At 33.7% G+C, this 27,192-nt stretch overlaps 2 protein-coding genes across 2 annotated transcripts; one reads left to right on the top strand and one right to left on the bottom strand.

Annotated features, from left to right (window-relative positions):
* Positions 1-10,743: 10,743 nt before the first annotated feature.
* Positions 10,744-11,665, bottom strand: LOC115964028 (RNA-binding protein CP33, chloroplastic-like). Its single transcript, XM_031083312.1, has 2 exons — positions 11,204-11,665; positions 10,744-11,112 (listed from the first exon to the last, which is right to left on the bottom strand). Exons 1-2 carry the CDS (start codon positions 11,444-11,446, stop codon positions 11,089-11,091), a joined length of 267 nt encoding a protein of 88 aa, XP_030939172.1. The 5' UTR covers positions 11,447-11,665; the 3' UTR covers positions 10,744-11,088.
* Positions 11,666-17,329: 5,664 nt separating this feature from the next.
* Positions 17,330-25,676, top strand: LOC115964263. Its single transcript, XM_031083611.1, has 2 exons — positions 17,330-17,404; positions 25,353-25,676. Exons 1-2 carry the CDS (start codon positions 17,330-17,332, stop codon positions 25,674-25,676), a joined length of 399 nt encoding a protein of 132 aa, XP_030939471.1.
* The last annotated feature ends 1,516 nt before the right edge of the window (positions 25,677-27,192 follow it).

The raw sequence follows: 27,192 nt of genomic DNA, 5'->3' as shown, positions 1-27,192 counted from the left end.
TCGCTCCTCGTACCGTCGTCATTCACCCCTCATCCCAGATCACAGATCGGAGATCACAAATCGTAGATCGCTCTGCCTCTACTCCGGTGCTCAGTGCTCGGTGCTCCTTCCGGCCCTCCCTCAAGGTATTTCTCTCTTTTTCTCTCTCTCTTTATCTCACTGAAATGAAAAAATGAAATGAAATTTTCGCAGATCGTAGATCGGTCATCGGAGATCGCAGATTGCTCTGCCTCTGCTCCGATACAATGGTGCTCGTTGCTCCCTCCGGCAGTCCGGCCCTCCTTCAAAGTTTTTCTCTCTGACTCTCTCTCTCTCTCTCTATCTCACTGAATGAAAAAATGAAATGAAATTTATGAACGTCTCTCTCTTTATTCTTTAACTTTAATAGCCTATCTGATCTCACATTTCAGTAAGTCTCTCTCTCTTTTGAACTGTGAGTCTCTTATTGGCTGGCTTTTGTTTTTTTCCTGTTTTGTCTTTTTAAATTTGGCTTTATCTTATCCCTTTTTGTTGGTCAATGTGTTGGTCTTTAGTGTAACGTGTGTTTACTGTGTTGTGATTTGTGATTGGCATTGCGAAATTTTCTGATTGCAGTTGGCTATTGTGATTAGGGCGCATGTTGTGCTTGTCTGTTGTCTGTTGTCTATTGAGTGGGGTGGGGAGGGGGTAGATGGGCTCATGGGGCCGAGTAAACAATAATTAAAGCAATGTAATGTGCAGCACATTACACTGCTTTAATTATTGTGCTGCACATGGAATGTATAATGTTCGGCTCTTTTAATGTAATATGTACAAGGGGCTAAACAATATAACAAATTAAAGCAGTATAATTAATGACAAATAAATTAAAGTAATATAGTTTATTGTTATGCTAAACAACAATAATTAAAGCTATATAATTAAATTAACCAATACATTATAAAAGATAAATTAATTAAATTATTTTTGTTTTTGTTTGAAGGGTTATTATTAATTAAAGTTGTATTAAAAATGGGTTGACTGTTTAAATTATAGTGGAAATTTTGTTTTTTTCTTGAGTATGAATAACATTCATATAACTAAGCAAAAATTTCTAATTAAAATTTTATTTTTTAAAATTCTTTTCAGGTTAATTTTTGAGTCATATTCTTAAAGCTAAAAGAATTATGAGCAAACAAAAAACAATTGATGCATTCTTTAAGAAAAAAGATGTTAGCAATTCAGAAATTAGGACACCTGTGGCTGTAGAAACAAATGTTAATACTTCGATGCCTGATGAACACCCCTCCAAATGTCCAAAACTTCAATTTGAAGAGATAGATCGTGATCCAGGAACACATAAACAAATATGTGAATTTCCTATCAACAAATAAGATGAAATCCGACGAGCTTATCTCATAGAAGGTCCATATCAACCTAAAAACATAGACTATCCATACAATGATGATACTCATCGTCATCGATTTCAACTTTCATGGTTTGTTTCACATAAGGATTGGTTGGAATACTCACCTTCAATGGATGCGATATATTGTCTACCTTGCTACCTTTTTAGTAAGAAACCAATAGGTCGTCCCAGATCAAATGCATTCATTTCAACAGGTTTTAATAATTGTCAAAAGGTGAAAGATGGAATGAATTGTCCTTTAATTCGTCATGTAGGGAAAGAACCAAATTCCCCACATAAAATTGCTGTGAAATGTTGCGAAGATTTAAAGAATTATTCACGACATATTGACAAACTAATTGAGAAACAAACGTCAAAAGAATTAGAGAATAATCGGTTGCGGCTCAAAACCTCAATAGAGTGTGCTTGATGGCTAGCATTCCAAGCTTGTGCTTTTAGAGGTCATGATGAAAGCCTTGATTCAAAAAATAGAGGTAATTTTATTGAATTGATAAAATTCACATCAACTTTCAATGACAAAGTAGCTAGTGTTGTCTTGGAAAATGCTCCAGGAAATGCCAAATATACATCACCCACAATTCAAAAGGAGATTTTGCATATTCTTGCTAGTAATGTGCGAAATGCTATTCGTGAAGAAATTGGGGATGCAAAATTTTACATTCTTGTTGATGAAGCCCGGGATGAGTCGAAGAGAGAGCAAATGGCCATCATTTTGAGGTTTATTGATAAAGAAGGTTTCATTAAAGAGCGTTTCTTTCATGTTGTGCATGTTAGAGACACTACTGCATTGACTTCAAAGAATGAGATATGTGCTGTCCTTTCTCATTACAACCTCCACATTGAAAATATTCGAGGTCAAGGATATGATGGGGCTAGTAACATGCGTGGTGAATGGAATGAATTACAAGCTCTTTTTCTTAAAGATTGCCCATATGCTTATTATGTACATTGTATGGCTCATAGGTTGCAATTAGCTCTAGTTACAGCATCTAGAGAAGAAAAAGATGTTCATCAATTCTTTGATCATTTGGTTAATATTATCAATATTGTTGTTGGTTCTAGTAAGCGTAATTATAAATTGCAACATACTCAAGCAGAACAAGTTGAGAATATGATTGCTTCTAATGAAATTGAGATTGGAAGAGGTGCAAACCAGATTGGTACTTTGCAACGAGCTGGAGATACTAGGTGGGGATCTCATTTCAATCTATTTGTAGTTTGATTAAAATGTTTGATGCTACTTGCAAAGTTATCAACACTATCTCTGAGGAAGGGGTTAACTATAAACAATGCGGGGATGCCGAGGGAGCTTATCAGGTATTAATATCATTTGAATTTGTTTTAATCTTGCATTTGATGAAAGAGATAATGGCAATTACTAATGTTCTTTGTCAAGCTTTGCAACAACATTCTCAAGACGTTTTAAATGCCATGCATTTAGTTTCAACTACAAAATCACTTATTCAAAAGTTGAGAGATGATGAATGGGAGCCTTTACTTGCTAGTGTTATATCATTTTGTGAGCAACATGAAATTGATATTCTTGATATGAATGCTCGTTACACTAAAGGTCGAGGTAGATATCGTCATCAAGATGATGATTTAACAATGGAACATCATTTTAGAATTGGCATATTTACAGTTGCAATAGACTTTCAATTGCAAGAATTGAAAAGTAGATTTTGTGAGCTAACAACGGAACTTGTCATTCTTAGTTCAGCTTTAAATCCCAAGGATGCTTTTATATAATTCAAAATTTATGATATATGCAATTTGGTTAAGAAATATTATCCTCAAGATTTCACTGAACATGAACAAGAACTTTTGGAGTCTCAATTGTAACATTATGAGCTTGACGTGATAAAACATCCAGATTTTCAGAATATGAGTACAATTTCCGAGCTATGTAGGGGATTAAAAATTTCAGGAAAGTCTAAAATCTATTTTTTGATTGATAGACTTATTCGTCTTCTGTTGACCCTTCCAGTTTCTACAGCAACTACAGAACGAGCTTTCTCAGCTATGAAGTTGTTAAAAACAAGACTTCGCAATAGAATGGAGGATGAGCTTTTGACAGATAATATGATAGTTTATATAGAGAAGGAAATTGCAGGGACTTTCACTATAGAGATGATAATGGATGAATTTTATTCCATGAAAAATCGTCGTCAGGCATGATTTGATCCGGTTGATGACCTAACCTGACCCGAATAATGGGAGATTTATTGAGGCTTAGTCCATGGAGTGGAGGCTTGGGCCGACAAAAAATTTTTGGCCCCTTTTTTAGCCCATTGTGAATCCTGTGCGCAGGATATAAAAGCCGATTTTTTTTTTTTGTGATTAGAGTTTTGTCTTGTTGTTGTTTTTGAGAAAGAAAAACATTGTAGCCGCACGTTGTAATTTTCTTTGATAATAGTGAAATCCCTGCAACTCTGTGGACGTAGGCAAATTGCCGAACCATGTAAATACTGTCTTGTGCATGTGATTGTTTTACTTTTGGCATTTTGTTTTCTCTATTTTTTTTGTTTCTCACAAGTTTGGAATTTCGGTTGAATTCCCAACATGTTCAAGTATATAATGATATATGAAAATTGATAATTTTGTATCCAATAGACTTACGAATTATATTTAGTATATCTCTGTTATAACCTGGGCCCCCCAAGTATGTATTCCTAGCTACGCCCCTATTTGTAACCCATATACCAAAAGATGAGTCTGTTATAAGTTTTTCTCAGTTTTTGTATACTTTATGGGGTTTCTTTTCCAACCCAATAATCAATAAAATTTCTATCTTCACAGTCAAAAAAAAAAAAAAAAAAAAAAAACCCTAAATTATTAAGAAGCATACATATAATTCAATGATATTTTAATCAGTACTCCTATAATTTTTTTTTTTTTTTTTAAAGATATTGTAATCACATATTCACAATACATTAAAAAGTAGTCTTGCATATTAGAGTTTACAATTGGAAATCCATTGTCACTAGACATATAAATCAAGGGAGTAATATTTTGGGCAACCTTTAATTTCTCCATTATCTATGTATGTATATATAATTGAAGTAGGAATCTTTAGTGTCTATTGTTTGTAAAAGATGAGGAGGAAAAATTTTACCAAGAAACTAGGGAGATTACATAACCCAAATCAAGTACAAATAGAGCTCCTATAGTGGGTAAAAGTAGACATGGCAAAACGGGTCAAAATTTCCTGACCCGACCCAAACCGATCCAAAAGTTAATACTCGACTCAAACTCGAATTTTTTTATCCGAAGCAAATACAGGTTGACCTGTAACCCGATTTGATTTTTTTGACCCACAACCCAACCCGTGACCCAAACGATTTAAAAAAAAAATGGCAAAAAAAAAATTAAGACAATATTAATTTAGTTGTTTATTGTGAGCTTTAAGGAAACAATTGAGACATTTACATAACTGCATGCAAATTAATTGAAAGATTAATGGTTGAGACATTCTGTAATTAGTAAAGATTTTTAGATATCAAATAACAAAGTACATGCCAAGATAATCTGGTTACAGTAGACTTAAAAACATATATTTAAAATTATAGACATGTATGAGAAACATTTATAAGTGTGAAAAGACTAAAGCCAAAGTATCAATGAAATTAGCATAAATTATGAATGCTTAAGCCTATTTTTTAACAATTCATATCTAAAATAAATTACTTTTCAAAATAAATTATGATATTTCCTAGAATGTGTGTTGCTTAACAATGACATGATATTTATAAAAAAGACCATGTATAAGTAAGTAAACAATCAAACTTTAATGTATATTTTCAAGTTAAAAGAGAGTGCCAAACACAATTGATAATAGATTATAAAATTAGTTTTCAAGATTATAAATTTCTTGTATACTTTTATTCTTTGTCAAATTAGTTATCCAATAAGGCATTTATAATTTTGTTTTATGTTTTGGAATGTTGATATTTTGTAAAAATAAAACTTATGTATTTATTTTACTTATCCTTTGTGCTATTTTGTTTTGATTAGTAATGTTGGCATTTGCATAATTTTAAAATTATTAAACAAGTATTAATTTGTTTAGTTGAGCTCATTCTTAATATGAGTAAGAAATTTAAAGTAATACATTTTACATCAACTAATTTGCAGTGTGACTTTTCAAATGGCAAATACATGTTGTTTTCTTTAATATATATATATATATATATATATATGTCATATGGTTCAATCCAACCCAACCCGTAACCCGACTCAACCCACCCGTTTGACATGTCCAGGTAAAGACAAAGTGTCACACATCACACATCACACATCACACATCAGGAATTATAACAAAGGTAATTCCTTATTTAGCTAGTTTGTTTTATACATTGAGGGTATTGTAGATACTAAAAACCTAAAAATACTACTATGTGAATTTTTTATTTATTTTTATTTATAAATACAATAGAATTTTTATCTATTATCTCTATTATATGATGATTACTATCATTATAAATCTAAGAAATCAACTGATTTTTAGTATAAATATGGTTAAGCATGTAAGATTGAAAACTTGATTTTTGGTTTTTTGTTTTTAAAACGCAATTCTTTTATGGGTTTGCCTTACTTCCAGTACTTTTTTAACTGAATATGTCCTTTTGTTTTAAATATACAATGACAAGTGGTAGTGAGTTTTAATCTTTACTTGTTATTTAGTTAGTGGATGATATGTTAGTTCTCATCTATATATATATATATATATATAAAACCGAAACCTCTGAAGCTCTCACAATTTTCCATGTTAGCATAATATTTAAATAAAATTATCATTTTATTTAAATAAAATTATTTTTGTTTAGTCCAAACTTAATAAGGAATGAAACTCTATCTCTCTAACAAGTCCAACTTAAATTCAAACTCATTATTATTATTTTTTTAAAACAAAATTATTTTTGTTTAATACAAACTTAACAATGAAAATAATAATAATCTCTTAAATTAAAATTTGATAGGTTTTTTAAAAGAAAAATTAGAAAGGGATAAAGATAAGTTAATGAATAATAATCATAACCTAAAAAATAAAACTAGGCAAAAAAAATTAATGAATTTTGTAGGGAAAAAGTAATGAATAATTTCATTCCAAATTATATAGATTTGATAAATTTCAAATTAAAATGTTACCAAAAATGATAACCTTGGGAGATTTAAAAAATATAGTGGTTGAGAATTTGAAAAATATAGTTGCTAGAAATAAATAAATGAAAAAAAGTTACAAAAGAAAAAAAAAATTACCCAATACTTGATTTTTTGAAAGTAAAGTATCATACAAAAAAAGAAAAAGAAAAAAAGATAATGATAAATCACTCCACAGTCCACACTCTAAATACTAATTACTATCTTAAATATTTATAATCAACTTAATAATGTAAAATTTACAAATAAAAAAAATTACCCAGTACTTGATTTCTTAAAAGTAAAGCACCATATAAAAAATAAAAAATAATAAAAGACAAAGATAAATCACTCCACAATCTATAATCTAAATACTAATTAATATCTTAAATATTTATAATCCACTTAATAATATAAAATTTACCCCAAAAAAAGTGAAAAAAATTTACCCAGTACTTAATTTCTTGAAAGTAAAGTACCATACAAAAATCAAAAAGTTTAGAATTAATGAACATAAAAAATTTTAAAAATATGGACAATTTACATTTTCTTCCTAATAATATTCTTACAAGATTTTTTAAAGAAAAAAAATGACTATCAATAATATTTAAATTATATAGGTAAGAATTATAATATGCATTTTAATGTATATATATTTAAGTATATTTATGCATATACATGGGATTATAAGCTAGTTGGAAAAAAAAAAAAAAAAAATCCATTTTAATGTCAAACACACGTGAATTTTGCCATTTTAGATATATAGATTATACTTATTAAACAAAAATTGTAGAGTTTTAGTCAGTTGCCCAATTTCACCAAATCAAAGGTGATTGCGTAGCGGACTAAACAAGTTGGCACATAACTCGTATGGGCTTAGAAAAATCATCGAGATTCTCAACGATAGCTTTCATTACTGTTCTATTAGGAATTCGTCGGTATTAACAACGATAATTTGTCACCAGAAAAAACACCCAACTGGAAAAATAAAATAAAAGAGTGAAACAATCAATGATGTCGAAGTTGAACTGTCCTCAGTATAACAAGACAAGGACCATTACTCCAAATTGATATGCACAAAGTTTTTGACGTGTGTAGGGTTGTAGTGGGTAGAGGTACATGTAGTGCGGTATTTTGTCACTGAACCGTAAGGTGTAGCTTTTCTAGATCCCACACATGCACTGCACCTCCACCAGTCCACCATGACTGGCAACTCGGTGACTGCAGACTGCCTGTGGCAATCGATTTTGATTGGTGCCGGTGTAATCATTTGGTAGGTTCGGTTTTTTGTACACCTTTATTTGGTTATGCACACCAAAAAAAAAAAATTTTTGAATAAAAAAACAATCTACTTTTATATTGCCAATAAATAACGTTTTTTATTTTGCATTTATAGCACCTCCTAGGTACAATTTAAAAAAAAAAAAAATTCGGACACGTCGAGTCCGTTTGAGAACGACTTATTTATCTAAAACTGAAATTTTTTTACTAAAAATACAGTAGATAAAACTAAAAACTAGCTAAAATAGTTTAGTGAAACTCATGAATAACACCATAAAGTATAATAGGATCTATAAATAGTAGTAACAATAAGCTGACTAATAACAAAAATAAGTTAAATAGTAAACACTAGTTAAAATAGTTCAATAAAACTCATGAATAATATCAAAAAGTGTAACGGGACCTATGAATAGTAGTAACAATAAACTAACTAGTAACAAAAATAAGCTACATAATAAAATAAAATAAATAAAAAACTGCATTTTTCAGCCAATGTCAAAACCAACCATCATAATAAAATAATTTTTTTCTTTTTAAACAAACCATTTATATATATATATATATATATATATATATATATTCCTATTTAGGGGAGTATAAAGGAGAAAGCGTGAATGAAACATTGGGTGAAAAGTTTTATATAAGCTACTTATACGTATAAGCATGGTAGTATATATTGTGAATAATTTTATGCAAAATAGATAACCAGATAGAGCTAGGTTTTTTTTTTTTTTTTTTTTTTTTTTTTTTTTTTTTTTTTTTTGTTTTTAGTTATAGTGTTATTTATTTTGCATTTTTATGGGTTTTGACCAAATGAGAATGCCCTTAGGTCAGAGTAATATCTTTGAACCCTAGTGCCTCTAATCAGTTCTCTTAGTAGTTCAATGGTTGAACACTTATAACAAGTATCAAGTTACAACTAATAGCACCTCTAAACCGTGCTTGTATTTAATAAATTGCAGTAAATAGTGTTTTAAACTTTTGGATTTATTTCCCAAAATAGTGTGTTGTAGTCCTAAAAAAAAAACTATGTAAGTACTTTTGAACCATTCAAAATGAGACTCTATTTCTCAACCTTTTCTCCTTGGCACGTTACTTACATGTTACAATCTTAATCGAGGAATTATAGGGATTTTTGAAATACACCTGATGTGATGTGATGATTCACAATAATAAAAATACACTATTTAATATTAAAATAAGAATAAAAGGTTATATAGATTTTGTCATGTTACTTACATGTTACAATCTTTTTCGAGGAATTATTAGGGGTTTTTGAAATACACCTAATGTGATGTGATGTGATGATTTACAATATTAATAATAAAAACAAACATTTTAATATAAAAATAAGATGAAGAGGTTAGTTTTTATATAATGTTTTGTACTTATTGCTCTGGAATATTACCTTAATATAATATTATAGAAATATTTAATAATTTTCCATCCCGATCACATCATCCGGTTAAGTGGAAAGATAGATATTGGCATAAAAGATAGATATTGTTAGACTATTTCAAAACTTGATTGTTACACTATTTCATTATTATTATTACTAGTCGCTAACCCGTGCGATGCACGGGATTCTTTTAAAAAAAAAAAAAAACAATATTGCAATTATCATCTCTATAAAAATACATACATGCCAAAAAGATTAATACACTACCATAGGTCCATTGGCAATGAAGTTATTTTCATAGTTACATATATACTATGAATAAACAAATAAACAAATTGCAATAATGATCGCAATCTTATTTTCATAATAAATAAATAGAATATAGTTACCAATGTCAAATTCTTTTGCTATGACTCAAAAAGAGCAGAGAAAGAATATAATACAACAAATCTGCATTATATAGAAGAGTACATCATATATTTATTCAACATAAAACATTGAGTTTTATAAATCTTTTTTGCTTGCTCACATTCCCCACCACGTCTCTTGTGCTAAGACACCATAGATATTGCTTTTTCAAAATCATGAATAGACTTTGCCAATAAAGCCTTCTCCATGTCAAACCCTTTTGCTTTGCCTTGAAATAGTTCCTAGAAAACAGCTGCTTTACCCAAGTTAGGGGCTTTGAGAATAGAAGAAGAATTATAGTATCTGAGAAAGTGCGATAACCACAACATATTGGTGTTATTTTCATATATAACAGATAACGAAATGTGGAAACACCATTACTAAACAAAACCTGTTCTTTAAACTCAGAAAGTATCATTAACAGGCAATTCTGTCAACTTCTTCTCTCTTTTCTTAAGGGAAAAAAAAATTGCTTTACACCTACCATAGGCAAAAGGACCATAATCCAAAGCTCTAGCCAAATACAATTTAGGATAGTTAAAAACAACCAATATGAGAATCAACTTCAAAATAATTAAATAAGAAATAAAGACCACCATAGCTCAATTTTTAAAGTAGCTTTCCTCATAGACACATGCATAAGAAATCACTATATTAGACACATAAAGAATCAACATTTAAAGCAACCCAGATGAGATTTCAAGAAAAATAAGCTCGGCTAAATTTAATTATGAAACCCAGATGTCATAGTAGTGAAGCTAAAATTTTCTTAACAGTGACTTATGAACAATTATGAAGCATATATAAATCATTAAACAAAATTTTTAAAAAATCAATGACATAGATAATCCATTTTCACCACCCTTTCTCCTACCAAAGTTCCAGACTTGTCCTATAAATTCACCTACTTGGCTGCCCTATTTTCAATTGATATAATGGTGGTTAGGATGTTGATATAGGGCTTGTCGTAAACTATTTTACAATTATATTCATCAATTGATTATTCCAGAATTCCACTTTTGAGAAGGACAGTTTAGGCAGTTCAGCTTTAGTACATTGCGAATAACTCAGCTATAGTTACAATTTGGAGCCTTATGGTCAAGGGGGAAGAATGACTTTTTGCCGAGGAAGTTTACTCAGTGTTTAAATTCTCATACAACACTGTACAGCCTGGAATTATAATCTCACCACAAAGGACTGCTACCACAAGCTTTTCCTTCTACCCGCTTTATTTCAATACTCAAATTTGTTCACGGAGGAAGACTTGGAGACTACAAAGAGTAAGGTTCTGGAAGCAGAAGGGGTGCACTACTTGCAGTACTTACCCAAAAGCATATCCAAGCACCCACACTTTGACATATTTCCCTCAGCTGCTGATGCTAGAAAGCAAATCGCTGCTGTCAAGATTGTTCTCCACATTTCTTTCCACCACCGGTGGAGAAGCAGACTGAGCCCTTTGTGCAGCCATATTTAATCATAAAGGCCGCCCTTCAACCTCCTAATTCCACAATTACATAAAAAACAGGTTATTATTCATTCATCATTAGAACGATTCGCTTTTGTAAATTCAGTAGCCAAGCTTATCTTACCACTCCGTTCATGGAACTCAATGCAGATTCTGCATCCTCGGCGGTTTCAAAAGAGACAAACCCAAAACCACGTGATCTTCCTGTGTCTCTCTCATAAATGACTTTGGCACTCAATAGGCCTCGCTGATCTGCAAAAGCATCTCTTAGACCCTGGGAAGTGAGGCCCCAACCAAGGTTTCCAGAATAGATCTTGTGAGGGCTGTCTATATAGCCCCTGTTGGTGCCCCACATCTTTGGCCCCATTACTTCCCTTTCACCTCCCTTTGGCACTTCTGGGAAGTTCACCTTAACAATTCGGCCTCCAACTTGCTGTCAAACCATCAGAATCATTAAGAACAACATTAACTTTCTCCGCTCTTCATGTGTTCTTAGCTTTTGAAAGCTTCTGTAAATTATTTTGACAGTTTTTACTTTAAAGTTCATGTTGAAATTGGAAACGTATTACCCAGCCATCCACACACACATACACATACACATACACATACAATTTTTAAGTTAATCCTTTAATTTTTTTTTTCATATGCAAATATTTGCTGACTTTCATATATTGGTATACTTTTTTTCATCTGCCAACTCCACACACACAAACAACTTTAACGCGAAAAACGCTATCGCTACAGTTGATTGAGGCTCTATTGAGTTTATATGTGCTCAGGTTGCATTTTCAATTAAACATTATCCATAATTTATAACCAAGGGTAAACACTCAAACAGGGTATAATCAAGCCAAGTCTCACATGTGTATGAGATACAAATTGCAATGCATGACAACTCCGTGTAATGTCAAGCAATATAAATTTTGCATTAAATAACATAAAAACCCAGCCATTGTTACACTGCACCATTGCATTGCCCTGTAACTTGTACATTGCAGGCAGTAAAAAAATCAGCGTAGCCCTTTTGCATAAATCAACATATAATGAATGACTCTAAAGGATTTTCTAGCAAAATCCTGTTGATGGCAGCAAAGTAACCGTAAGAAATAGCAATTAAACTTCCTTAGCTCCAGGGTTCAATTGCTGTTTCAAACCTAAATTGCTCAATTTTGTTCCAGATAATAGAAAATAAATAAAAAATTTCTATAATTCTGTCAAATTTATTATTGCTCCCCATATGCAGAATCCCACTGAGACCTAGCATCAAACACCTCACAGGCACAACCACCATTTAAAATTTGAGAGATAAGTAGGATAATTAATCAATTCTAAATCAAAACAAAATCTGAACCAATTTCTTAAATCAAAACCAAAACAAATAGCCAAACCTAAATCCTATTAAACACCGAAAATTAATATAAAAGATTTTACCTGTAGCCGTTCCAGCAGTCTGATGTTGGTTGGTTGTGAGGCGAAGCATTTGTGGCATAGTTGAATTCGGTTACCGTCGCAGGGGAAGAAAGCATTTTGCCTTTGGGTTGTGGGTTTGATATGGTCTGATTATGGTGGTTTGTGGGTTGCGGTTGTTGCGGGTGGTGGTGGTGCTGCTGCTGCTGCCTATACATCCCCAAAATCGCAGATCTTCAAAATCGTTTTAGTATACATCCCCAAAATCGCAGATCTTCAAAATCGTTTTTTGCTTTTGGGTTGTGGATTTGATACGGTCTGATTATGGTGGTTTGTGGGTTGCGGTTGTTGTGGGTGGTGCTGCTGCTGCTGCTGCTGCTTGCTGAGTTCTGGTGGTTGTGGGTGGAACGGGAAAGGAGAAGGGGAATGGGAGCAATAGGGTCTGAGGAAGGAGATCTCTGTTAATATGTGGGTATGGTGGGTAGGTGTTTTAGAAAGGTTTTATATCCGGTTTGAGTTTTGAAAGAGAAGGCAGAGAATCGGGTTTGAGTTTTAGAAAGGTTTTATATCGGGTTTGAGTTTTTAAAAAGTTTTATTATTATTATTTTTTTAATATTTTTTTTAATATTGTGCTGATGTGGAAAATTGTGGAAGCTTCAAAAGCTTCGGTTTTATATATATATATATAGATTATTATTATTATTATTATTTTCAAAACTAAAGATCAAGCTAAAACAATAGAAAATCCACAATCAAATTAAAAAAAGAAATTCAAAAACTTTTTGTTCACAACTAATTAAGGCGGCTGATAGTTATTAGTATAATATAACATATTTTTCATATGAGGTTATCATTGACATCATCTATATATATATATATATATATATATATATATATATATATATAAAACCGAAATTTTTGAAGCTCTCATAATTTTCCACGTCAGCACAATATTTAAATAAAATTATTTGATTTTTAAAAATAAATAACACATGTTCCTTTTTCAAAACAAAAACTTGACTAGCCACGCTTCTTCTTCTTGAGCTAGGGTTTTAGCCATTCATAATTTTCTCCTTTAGCACTCCCTCTCCAATTGCTACATCTGAAAAATCAAATTAAGGTTAGGATTTTTCTATTTGCTAAATTTTTTATATTGATTTCTAGGGTTTAGTTCAATAAATATTAGCAATTTACAAATCTGTGCAACCGACAATACATATTTATAAGTGGTGCAAGTGTTGAATAATACTTGATTGTTGATTTTTACAAATCTGTGCAACCAACAATACATGTTTATGAGTGGTGCAAGCACTGAATAACACTTGATTGCCGATTTTTCAACCTTCAATGATAGCGTTCAGTTCTAAATCTTGCAATCAAGTTTAGATATTTATTTACCATTACCTGATTGTATTAATATCGTTACATGATGAAAATTTTTGTGATTATAAATCAATAATTCATTTTTTTTAATCATTGAATTGTGCCCTCTGTAATAGATTCAGTTTTGCAAATCTCTATGGATTTCACCGATGACTTTTTTACTATGGATTTTCGTTTGCTGAGTGAAGGCTTAGTTATTGGTAGCGTGGGGGAGGGAATCAATCTTATGAGGTGATGTCAACAATTTTAACATACTGTATGAATTTTGGTTCAACTACACCTCCATAGCAACTTTCTTAATAATTTTTAATTTCTGTTAATAATTGTTAATTGGAATTCTACTTTAATGGAGTAGCTATGGCTCTCTTGCTTATTTATAAAACTGTTTTTGTTTTTGCAATTGGAATTTACAAGTACTTCGGTGGATTTGTGGATTACATCGATTGGCAGAAGCTTTCAACACCTTCAAAACCCACACATGTGATCATAGCTGCCTCACCTAATGGTCTTCTTATTTATAATTTGTGTTGATATTATTCTTAGTTGAGAAAGGAAAAAAAAAGTTACCCAACATAGGTAATCATGTTAAATTTAATTTTACTATATAGCTGAAATAGGTTTGCATTTGATTTGTTTTTTTTCACTTGTAGTTATTTTCGTCAATGTTGAATACTTTCTTGAATTCCAAATGCATTAGGTTTATGTAGACATGGCAAAACGGGTCAGACCCGTTTTGACCCGACCCGTTTGACCTGCAACCCGTTTGACCCGTAACCCGATTGACCCGTTTAAAAATGACCCGTTTTGACCCGTGACCCGTTTTGACCCGTGACCCGATTGACCCGCGACCCGATTAACCCGACCCGAACCCGAACCCGAACCCGACCCGCACGTTTTGCCACGTTTACCAATGTTGAGTAGATTTAGATTGAGGTGTAATTTTTATAAAATATTTACTTATTCTTTTTTACTTAATATGTTATGTACTCCATTATAGTTTGTTATTTTTTACTTGCCACCTTTATTTTCTCTTCCTACTTTAAATAGATTGAAGATTATACCAAGATTAGTTTCTAGAAAGCTGGAAAAGGAGTTGCACCAAATTTGGGTATCAATTCAAGTGTTTAGTGGTAATTGGTAACAATATCACTAGTGAGAATCTAATCACAATTAAAGAACTCATAAACAATTGACAGATTGCATCTATTTCCAAAAAAAAAATTGTTTGAAAAATACGGGTCAACTCGACCCGACTCACGACCCGACTCAACCCGCGACCCGTTTGACCCGCAACCCGATTGACCCGTTTTAAAAATGACCCGTTTTGACCCGTGACCCGTTTAACCCGCAAACCCGATTGACCCGACCCGAACCCGACCCGACCCGCCCGTTTTGCCACGTCTAGGTTTATGATTGTCTCAAGTGAAGAGAGACATTTTTTAAAATTTTCATTCAACCACCCCCTGTTGGTGCATCTTCATATTTTTAATTTATATTGATCTAATTGTTATTCCTATCTTGCATGCTTTCTTTGCAGCATAATTTCTAATAATGATAAGTTTGCATCTGTAATATGTGGTCTTATTAATAGTTAAATATATATGGGGAAGTATATATCTTAACTTACATTTTAGTTTAATTTTCGTTTTTATGAATTTAGAATAGTTATTGATACTGCATATTTTATATAACTATTCCGTGCATCACACGGGTTGGCGACTAGTTTTATTATATAACAAATACAATCTATAACCTCAATTGTTACCCAAAAAAAAAAGGTGACATTTTTTATGTTAATAGATTTATTATTAAACAAACTTTTCACAAACTTTGTTGTAATTTGGTAAAAAAGTAAGTTGTAATTATAGCAACATCACCTTTATATCCATCTCGAAGCTATCATCTTGGTCAATGAGCACTTTCTCTTTCACATTGCATTTAATTTTGCAAAGCTTCTCTTATGCCATGTTATCAGCCACATCATCCTTTTTTAAAACAAATTTTCCTTTCTTTCTATAATATTAAATATATAGAAATATTAATATTTATACAATATATAATAGTAAAGAGACAAAATTTAGCTACAAAATTAGTTGTAATCTTAGACTACAAACTTTCTTAATATCTTTTTATTGGAGGTGATTTTTGACAAATCCACCATTGGATTACATCTTCTTCTTATATCCTCTATGCTTGCAAAATTTCAAGAAAATTAAAGATCAATAGCTATGTCATTAATAAATTTTTTAAATTGTAAGATTTTGTAATTTAAAATTATGCACAAAATTTAAGCTTATAGATTATATAGTAAATAATATTCGATTGACACAACATTTGAGATGTGTATTAAGAGTGTAAGAACATGATATTTAACAGTTAGATTTTCAAAATATGTTGTAATATTTATTTTATTGAGTGAGTTTTTAGCTTTAATATACAACCAATTTTGTAACTAAACTTTGTCTATAGTAAAGGCTTAGTAATTAACTTTAATAATCTTATAATTCTTCCAACAATTCTTCTTTCCCATAATTCTACAAGTTACCATTACTCTTCCTCCAAATTCATCTCCATTTTTTTACTTTTTCTCTCCTTCTTCTTTTCTATAAATTTCCAATTACTTCTCATATATGCACCTCTCTCATTTATTCCATATTCTTCTACAACAAAAATTGTAATCTCTCTCTCTCTCTCTCTCTCTCAGGTGGATTTATTACTATTTTGGCCACCTTAGTGGTTCTGAAAAAAAAATTGTGAAAGTTATTGTATCCATCAACTTATTGCTAAGTTTTAGCATGAAAATTACACTAAATAGTATCATTGCTGCAGGATATGTCTGCTGCAGGAACTGATACTACTTTCATCACCCTTGACTAGGGAATGACAGAACTTATCATGAACCCCAAAGTCATGGAAAAAGCACAAGTTGAAGTAAGAAGCATCGTTGGAGACAGAAAAGTAGTTTTTGAGAGTGATCTGCCACAGATGCACTACATGAAAGCTGTATCGATTACTCCCAAGAGAATCCATGAAAGACGTGAACATAGATGGGTACGATATTCCAGCCAAAACTCGTTTTCTTGTTAATGCCTGAGCAGTAGGGAGAGATTTAGAATGTTGGGAAAATCCAGACATATTTGAACCAGAAAGATTTATGGATAGCCCAATTGACTTCAAGGGACAGCATTTCTAGCTCATTCCTTTTGGTGCTGGTAGAAGAAGCTGCCCAGCTATCACATTCGGAACAGCAAATATTGAGCTAGCTCTGGCTCAACTTCTCCACGGCTTTGATTGGGAGCTTCCCCCTGGTGTTACAGCTAAAGATTTAGATATGACTGAGGTTTTTGGCATTACAATGCACAGGATAGCTAATCTGATTGTGATTGCAAAACCTCGCTTTCCCTTAGACCATGCAAATGATAATCCAAAGACATAGTCATGCACCACGCTCTGTTTATCCATGCCTAAAGGGGAGAAAGACAGCGTACTCTTCCTGATCAAGAAGTTAGAGCAAGCAGTGGAGGTAGCCCACAAGGTATTATGGAATAAAAATCTCTAATGTTTTAATTTCATATAATGCATTTTGTATATTGAAATAAGATGTACCATAATCCGTGAGCTAGCCTCTGCATATGAACCTATGGGCCGGAAGGAGCAAATTTTTCTTTGGCTCAGGAGAGTAAAAGTTAATTAGCCTCTGCCTGTTCAAACGCAAAATAATCTGTTGACATTCAAGATTAGCAATTCCCTGATCAAGAAAGAGTTGAGAGTTGCAGGCAGCAAAATACAGATGCTTTATATTACAATGATAGATATCTAACATATGATCATAATAATGATACTAGAATCATCATAAATTACTTCGTCAAAGGTTTAACGAATGAGGAGACCAAGAACAAAAGACACTTGTATATATTTTTTTTATTTCCCCAATACAATCCATTTCAAATGATTTTCCACCAACATTAAAAATTTGAGTTATATCATAAACAATTTCATAGCAATAATGCATAATAACTTAGTTAAAATGTTGAAGTATAAAACTTTTCAAATTAGCATCTTGTGACATTACATAACTCTCATAGTAAACCTTAACAAATATCAATGTAACTGGCTTTATATTTTATAAAGCACAATTGCCAAGGAAAAAATTTGTGATATATGGTGGCTCTTTTTTTTCTTTTTTATGCAAAATAAATGTGGGCAAAATCTTGGATCTTTATGTGGCTTCAATTAGAGCTAGCAAATTCTCATTAAGGCAAGGGTTGCAATGCATACGGACAGTAAAATTTTAACAATGATTAACCAAGTCAATAAATAAAATTGAGACAAGTTCCTCAATAATATGATTAAAAAAAATGAATGAAATTACCCAAAACATTGCATGCATATTCTGATAAAGATTGATATGATCATCTATATGATATATAAAAGCTAAAACGTAATATTTTATTATTTCTACACTCCTGTTGAGTCATATCAACATCTTCCTTCCAATTTAGTCCAAATCGGTGATGCTTTGGGAGGAGATTTTTTTGTGTAGAAAGATGAATTGTTTCATTAACAATTATATCACATTCTGAGCGTAATGTTGGTAGATTTTGATAAAATATATTTTTATTTTCTTATTAAAGTCTTGTTTTTTATTTTCTAATATAAGTGATGGATTTATTTATATTTGCTTCCTCTTAGATCATTCAAGATATATAGAGAATGAACCATTTGTAAGGAGCACTATAAACAAATTTCAATCATACATTATATTATTTACAAAATATCCTGTCTTATATAATAATTGAATGTAAAATTTATTACGTTTCCTTCAAAAAAAAAAATTGTAAAATTTAAAACACTTTCAATTTTATTTTAAAATATATATTGTAAGGACACGATTTGTAACGACCCATAACAACGTTGGGTCCGCACGTAAAAAGGCCCAAACAATATCACTTATAGAGCATGGGTTTGAAAGGCTAGACCTTGGTCACCAGACCGTGGTATTCCATGGTATTCATACATAAATAAATCGTGTTCGCTCTAGGAGTCTTTCTCTTGGAGGCGGGCTGGGAGGCTCTGGTTTTGGCCATTTTTCCCAGCCACTTTTCTAGACCGCTTACTTCCCCTTTTATATTGGCTTGTATTCCTCATCCAACGTCCACGTGTAGGTTCGACTTTCCAGGACTGATACTTGTCCCATCAACCCATACCTAGAGTGGTTGGGGGAGGTTGAAAAAGTTGAAAAGTATGGCTCTGTCAGGTGCAGAGTTTTGAATGGCAGTAATGGCAGCCTTCCCTTTGTCCTTGGTCGTTATACTATCCAGCATCTCATTCTCTATTGACATAGATATTTTAGATTTTTTCCCAAACTGTTCCTAGACCGCTTTTGCCCCTCCTTCCAGGGGAACCTCGGATATGCCGAGGACAGAATCATCATCGGCTGTGTCTCACGATTATTTGGACTTTTAGTACCTATCCTCGGCTACACACTTCCTCGGCTAGGGCCTTCGGCCCCAATGTAAAAAATGGGCCAGGGCCACAAATTATTGGACCCCACAATAACCCCTCAAAATCCTGCTGTCCGACCTCTTAGTTAGAGAGGAGGGTTTTGGTAATGCCAAGCCTTTATTACGACTCGTTTAGCTCTGCCCTCCATTAATGTTGGTGTCCCTCATCTATCCCGGAAACGCTCCGGACTTCAAACTATGAGACATTCCTCTGAATTCATTCACGATGCATTCCTGTCATTTCATTACCCGAAACGCGCCTTTAATGACTTCCCTTTACGAGGCCATTTAATTTCGACGGTTATTGACTGCGTGGGGAAGTGGAGTGGGTATATTCTCGTTTACAGATTTTCTTGGAAATGTGGATAGATTGAATGCCTCCTGTTTTGCCCTTCATATAAGAAGAAAAGTAAGAGGTTACTTCTCTTACCCAAAGACCTTTTAATCCTTTTTAAAGTCTGAAACCCTTAGCCTCCCCCAGATTTTCCTTTATCCGCCAGTTTACCCCTTGAATTGTGATACGTTCGAAATAGGAGTGGGAATGAAAGGACCATACCCTTCCCAGAAACGCCATGTTCTTCTGAAACTTAAAATGGCTCGGTCAGGGCAGGGATGGCCGAGACTCAAGATACTTCTCATCCTTCCTTCAGCCAAAATCCGAAGCAGGGGCTCGTCGCGTCAAACTTTTGGTGCAACTGAGCCTGGGTCACCCATTATCAGTACCAACTACTCTCTTACGAGCATAGCTAATATGTCACCAGCGTGTTAGGAGTCAGGGCTGAGGCAGGGACTAAGTGTCCCTGCTTCCTCCTCTCTTCCTTCACTGGTGTCTCCTTTTGCCTCCCCTTCTTCTTCTTTCTCATCACCAAATCCATCCTGGTGCTTTTACTTCTTCCACTTCTTCTCCTCATCCATCAAAGAAGGTCCTCCTCTCAATATGGGTGCTACTGGGGCAGAATTTGGAAAGATTTCGGAGCAGAACTTAAAAAGATTTCTGGTCATTTGTCTGTTTATTGTTGTTGTTTTTTTTTTTTTGTTTTTGCAATTCGTTTTCCGTATAGGCTTGTTTAAGCCCTTCATTGTACGCTGTAATACCTTTTTATATTAATAAAAGTCAATACTGCTTTATTTTGTATATTCTACCTCTTCTTTCTGAAATGATTATCCCGTGAATAGAAGTATTACCACATGACTTCCTTTTTTTTCTTTTCTTTTTTTTGTATTCTAAACGATACTTAGGGCCGAAATCCTTGTTAATAAAAAGACCTCACTTTGCACTTGTTGAAACTATCTAACACAATAATGCCGATCTGAACAAATGATACTTAGGGCAGAAACCCTTACTAAGCAAAAAGAAAAATATGTTAATATGAGCTTATTAGAGCTGTCTGGCATAATAATGCCAACCTGAAAAAATGATACTTAGGGACGAAACCCTTACTAAGAAAAAAGATGATTTTATGAACTTATTGAAGCTATCTTGCATAATAAGACCGACCTGAAAAAAGGTTGTATGCCCCAAACTGAATGAGGTGATGGCTGAATGCTCGGTGCTATGCAAAAAGTAATCATCCGAGGATATGTAACCCAAAAATGAATAGCCCCTGCAGGTCGCTGAGTAATAAGGCGTTTCGCCATTTTCCTAATAACCTTCACAGCCTTAACCTTTTCTGGTATTTGGTCCGAGGACTGAGCGACTTAGAATTTTCTTAAGTAGTTAGTTTCCCTATAAGTTTGAGTCCGAGGACCATGCAATACCTTGGTTCTGTCCAAACTTGATTTTGATAAGTAGTTGGTTTCCCCATAGGTTTGAATCCGAGGACCATGCAATACCTTGATTCTGTCAAAAACTTGATTTTGATGAGTAGTTGATTTCCCCATAGGTTTGAGTCCGAGGACCATGCAATAACTTGGTTCTGTCCAAAACTTGATTTTGATGAGTAGTTGGTTTCCCCATAGGTTTGAGTCCGAGGACCATGCAATACCTTGGTTCTGTCCAAAACTTGATTTTGATGAGTAGTTGGTTTCCCCATAGGTTTGAGTCCGAGGACCATGCAATACCTTGGTTCTGTCCAAAACTTGATTTTGATGAGTAGTTGGTTTCCCCATAGGTTTGAGTTTGCAATACCTTGGTTCTGTCCAAAACTTGATTTTGATGAGTAGTTGATAGGTTTGAGTTTGCAATACATTGGTTCTGTTCAAAACTTGATTTTGATAAGTAGTTGGTTTCCCCATAGGTTTGAGTCCGAGGACCATGCAATACCTTGGTTCTGTCCAAAACTTGATTTTGATAAGTAGTTGGTTTCCCCATAGGTTTGAATCCGAGGACCATGCAATACCTTGGTTCTGTCCAAAACTTGATTTTAATGAGTAGTTGATTTCCCCATAGGTTTGAGTCCGAGGACCATGCAATACCTTGGTTCTGTCCAAAACTTGATTTTTATGAGTAGTTGGTTTCCCCATAGGTTTGAGTCCGAGGACCATGCAATACCTTGGTTCTGTCCAAAACTTGATTTTGATAAGTAGTTGGTTTCCCCATAGGTTTGAGTCCGAGGACCATGCAATACCTTGGTTCTGTCCAAAACTTGATTTCCCCATAAGTTTGAGTTGGTTCTGTCCCCCATAGGTTTGAGTCCGAGGACCATGCAATACCTTGGTTCTGTCCAAAACTTGATTTTGATGAGTAGTTGGTTTCCCCATAGGTTTGAGTCCGAGGACCATGCAATACCTTGGTTCTGTCCAAAACTTGATTTTGATAAGTAGTTGGTTTCCCCATAGGTTTGAGTCCGAGGACCATGCAATACCTTGGTTCTGTCCAAAACTTGATTTTTATGAGTAGTTGGTTTTCCCATAGGTTTGAGTCCGAGGACCATGCAATACCTTGGTTCTGTCCAAAACTTGATTTTTATGAGTAGTTGGTTTCCCCATAGGTTTGAGTCCGAAGACCATGCAATACCTTGGTTCTGTCCAAAACTTGATTTTAATAAGTAGTTGGTTTCCCCATAGGTTTGAGTCCGAGGACCATGCAATACCTTGGTTCTGTCCAAAACTTGATTTTTATGAGTAGTTGGTTTCCCCATAGGTTTGAGTCCGAGGACCATGCAATACCTTGATTCTATCCAAAACTTGATTTTTATAAGTAGTTGGTTTCCCCATAGGTTTGAGTCCGAGGACCATGCAATACCTTGGTTCTGTCCAAAACTTGATTTTGATAAGTAGTTGGGGGAATTAACCTCTCGGTTATGGCACGGGACCTTGGTTTAAGGGGAATTAGCTCCTCGGCCAAGCCCCTAGAACCATCCGTGCTGCTGACGCTACGAAGCGCAGCCCCTAGTAAAGAAACATAGCCCCTAGTGGAACTTTACGCTAGAACAATACAACCGGCTGTTTAGAAATGACAAGGGGATTGTCTCGACCTACCGCCTGTGCCAACACACAAGTTTTTCCTACAAACGGCGCCAATTGTAAGGACACGATTTGTAACGACCCATAACAACGTTGGGTCCGCACGTAAAAAGGCCCAAACAATATCACTTATAGAGCGTGGGTTTGAAAGGCTAGACCTTGGTCACCAGACCGTGGTATTCCGTGGTGTTCATACATAAATAAATCGTGTTCGCTCTAGAAGTTTTTCTCCTAGAGGCGGGCTGGGAGACTCTGGTTTTGGCCATTTTTCCCAGCCACTTTTCTAGACCGCTTACTTCCCCTTTTATATTGGCTTGTATTCCTCATTCAACGTCCACGTGTAAGTTCGACTTTCCAGGACTGATACTTGTCCTATCAACCCATACCTAGAGTGGTTGGGGGAGGTTGAAAAAGTTGAAAAGTATGACTCTGTCAGGTGCAGAGTTTTGAATGTCAGTAATGGCAGCCTTCCCTTTGTCCTTGGTCGTTGTACTATCCAGCGTCTCATTCTCTATTGACATAGATATTTTAGATTTTTTCCCAAACTGTTCCTAGACCGCTTTTGCCCCTCCTTCCAGGGGAGTCTCAGATATGCCGAGGACAGAATCATCCTCGGCTGTGTCTCACGATTATTTGGACTTTTAGTACCTATCCTCGGCTACACACTTCCTCGGCTAGGGCCTTGGGTCCCAATGTAAAAAATGGGTCAGGGCCATAAATTATTGGACCCCACATATATATATATAGATTTCTTAATTTAGACAACTTAATATATTGTATCAACTATACTTTGTTAAAAAATAATAAAATTAGAAAATAATTATAACATTACTTAACAAAAATAAATAAATCATGAAATTAAATTGCATCACATGAGTCTGCATCTAGTTCTAATAAAATACAAAGAATAACTTAGATGAAGGTGTACCCAATAAAAATAGCAACATGTATTCCAAGAAAGATTAGACAATTTCCTTCGATAAATATGGATGCAATTTAATGGATGTTAAAAACATGTGTATCGAGATAATCAGAATAGAGTTTGGCTTACTTTCAATTCTTTTTTAAATAGAATTTCCTTTTGTTTTAATGAGAAACTGCCACATCTTCCATTAACTAAATAAAATGTAGAGATTAAAACTTACTACTACTTATTATTGTATATTTAAAACAAAATAATATTTTCAGTTGAAAAAGTACTGAAAGTAAGCCAAACCTATTAGAATAATACTCATATTTAAAATCACCTGAATCCGTTTTACATTAAACTGTCAAAATATATTTTAGATAAAATTCAGCAAGTTTCCTAAAGGAATAACTAACTTTTTCTACATTTTGACAATATCTGACTAAATTCTATCCCGATTATACCCACGAATTGTCAAATTGAAGATAATTTGCCCTTTATCATGGAACCGTTCTTGCTCTAATTGGATGGTCAAATTTTCAATTAAAACTCGGTTTTTGGGGACTTTTCGGTAAAATTTTATTTTTGAGACATTTAATTGCATCAAGTATTTTGAGAAATTTAGGAGACCAAAATTAAATAGCTACAGTTGCTATTTATTGTAGATCAGGTTGATCGCGGTTGATTATTCACCTTTGTCAATTACTAAAAACTATCTAAGTTCCTGCACAATGTGCAATGCCACTTTTTATTAATTTCCTCTAATATTTCAATAATTTTTGCTAAGAGAGCTCAATTAGTGGGCACATTCTGGTATTTTTATCAAAAACACTTAGGATTAAAATCACCTCACCCCAACTATCAATGTATCAAAAAAAAATTCAATAATTTTCCTTCCAAAAAATTGTAATCTTTAGTATTCTATTTTATAATCAAAATAGAAAGACAAAGCAGTATAGTGATTCAATCATATCATATGTGTTTGCAAACTTGAAATTGCATGATACAGTGACTCATACAAATACGCATATTTCATGCCTACTCAAGAATGCAAATAGTCTTCAATTTTTTTTTTTTTACATTCTTTATGCAGCAGGTGTTTAAGCTTCATGGTATGCCCAGAAAGCATAGCGAGTGATAGAGATGCCACATTTACTTCCACCTTCTGGATTGAGCTGTTCAAATTACAAGGTACTACGTTGGCTATGTCCTTTGCCTACTACCCTTAGTCAGATGGTCAGACAAAAGTTGTAAATAGATGCCTAGAACAATATTTGAGATCCTTTATTAGTCACAGAGGTAGAGTGAATGGTTGGCTTTAGTAGAATTTTGGTTCAATACCAATTTTCACACTGCCATCAAACTTAGACCTTATGAGACTCTTTAAGGCATTCCTCCTCCCAAGCTCATTGATTACATTCTTGGCTTAACTAAGGCTAAGGCTATGGAGTCTTATATGAGCACTAGAGCTCAAATTCTAAAAGTGTTGAAGCAGAATCTAATCATTGCTCAAGAGAGAATGAACTTTCAAGCTGATAAACACAGGAGTGAGACATCGTTTGAAGTGGGGGATTGGGTTTACTTAAGACTTCAGCCTTATAGGCAACAGTCTTTGACCCATCAAAAGAGTTGGAAGTTGTCTCCCAAATTGTATGTCCCTTTTTAAGGTGATTAAGAAGATTGACCAGTTTGCTTATCAATTGGACCTTCCTCCAGAGTCTAAGTTGTATCCTGTATTCCATCTTTCATTGCTCAAACCCAAATTGGGCCAACATACTTCTCCTGTGCCTACTCTTCCTCCTATTGATGCAGAAGGTCTTTTGTCACCTAAGCCTATAGCTGTGTTGCAGCAGAGATCTAAGCAGCTAAGGAATAGGATTATAACTGAAGTTTTGGTTCAATGGCATGGCACCACCACTGAAGATGCTACTTGGGAATCACTACACCAGTTACAGAATCAATACCCTCACCTTGTGGGCAAGGTTCTTTAAAGGAGGGGAGTATGTTAAGAGTCCAACTCACTGGCCTTGTCAGCAACAAGTGTAATTAGCTCATTGTAACAAATTAGAATTGTTGTGTGTGCTTTAGACAGTTAAAGATAGTTATTAGAAGTTAGTTACGGGTAAAGCAAGTTGTTAAGCTGTTAGACCTGTTAGTTGGTGTGATTGCATTAACAATCGGAATATGGATATAAGTGTAATCAAGCAATGAGTAAGGACATGAATAAGAAAAACCAGCTTATGCTAAACCCTCTCTCTCTATTGGGATTCTAACATTTGTTAATAGTGTGTGTATATATATATATATATATATATTATTTTTATTTTTTTGAGGGCAAGGGAGAGAATCGTCCACATGACCCATGAGTATTTTATTTTTATTTTTTAATAAATAAAAAAAAAGCTTTTGAGTGTGCGTGGACACATTGAAACCACATCAAGTGATAGTAGAGAAATCATTGGGATCTTTTTAACGAGTCAAGAGTGGAGGAATCATTGGGATCTTCTTGATTTTGTGAGGATTTGGAGCTGTAGCAGCTAGAGAGAGGAGGATTCTTCGGTCGGTGAGGATTTTTTGGGTTCTGATATTCCTTTTGATGCTGCTGATGAATTAACATTGTCATCTATACGATTTGGTGTCGGGATTGCTAAGGAAATAATAAGATCGATAAGATTCGAGAGCCCGATAGTGGTGATGGGACTTTTGCTTTAACAATGAAGATTTAAACACAATATTGTATTGTTTTTTCTAATAAGCCGAATCAACAATATCTTTTTGATAAATAAAACAAATCTACAATGAACAAAATTGTGTACTGTGTGTATATTGTATACATACACATGAACAGTATCTTATTTTGTGACACTCTTAAAGTAAGTAAACCAACTTAATTATTACTAGTATAAATACGATGAATCAAGAAGTTTGTTAAATTAATATATATGTGGTAATTACTAGTAAGCAAACCAAATTCTTGCTTATATATATGTGGTAATTTGCTTGCTTTGGGAGAAGCTTTCTTTGTGGGTGCGAGACTAGCGTACTTTGCTTTGAGTGGTAACTTAGGCGTAGGTAAGCAAATTAAGGTGTCCACGAGTGGTTACTTGCTATGTGACATTTGTGTAATGTGTACATGAGTGTTGATTAGCTTGTAACAGAGAGAGCTTCCTTTCGGTGTTGCTCTCTGTACATGAGTGTTGACATTCACGTCTGATTTTTTTTTTTTTTTTTTTTTTTCAAGAATCAATTTCTCTAGTAAAATATGTATCCCACTCTTCATTTATAAGACATTCTATTAAAATATTCTAAAATATAATTCTTCTTTATATATTTTCCCACAATCCCCAATGTCCAATTCTCTCAAGTCTCACCCTAGGCCACCCACATCTAGCAACTCTCGATCGGATTGAGATCTTGTGCAATAATTAGGATAACTAGCCGCGAACTTGCACGTTGCGCATAATAATTATTTTTAGGGATAATTACACATAACCCACCTGTGGTTAG

This window comes from Quercus lobata, chromosome 10, assembly GCF_001633185.2.
Source record: "Quercus lobata isolate SW786 chromosome 10, ValleyOak3.0 Primary Assembly, whole genome shotgun sequence".
NCBI lineage: Eukaryota > Viridiplantae > Streptophyta > Magnoliopsida > Fagales > Fagaceae > Quercus > Quercus lobata.
The sequence above is the reverse complement of the archived record's forward strand: the minus strand, read 5'-3'. Positions and strand labels throughout refer to the sequence as shown.

Excerpts from the sequence above, each read along its gene's own strand:
- LOC115964028 (XM_031083312.1), bottom strand. The coding sequence starts at position 11,446 with ATGGGGCCAAAGATGTGGGGCACCAACAGGGGCTATATAGACAGCCCT. Across the intron at positions 11,113-11,203 it reads TGAGTTCCATGAACGGAGTG|GAGGTTGAAGGGCGGCCTTT; the intron begins GTAAGATAAGCT and ends TTGTGGAATTAG.
- LOC115964263 (XM_031083611.1), top strand. The coding sequence starts at position 17,330 with ATGCCTAAAGGGGAGAAAGACAGCGTACTCTTCCTGATCAAGAAGTTA. Across the intron at positions 17,405-25,352 it reads CAGTGGAGGTAGCCCACAAG|GTGATTAAGAAGATTGACCA; the intron begins GTATTATGGAAT and ends TCCCTTTTTAAG.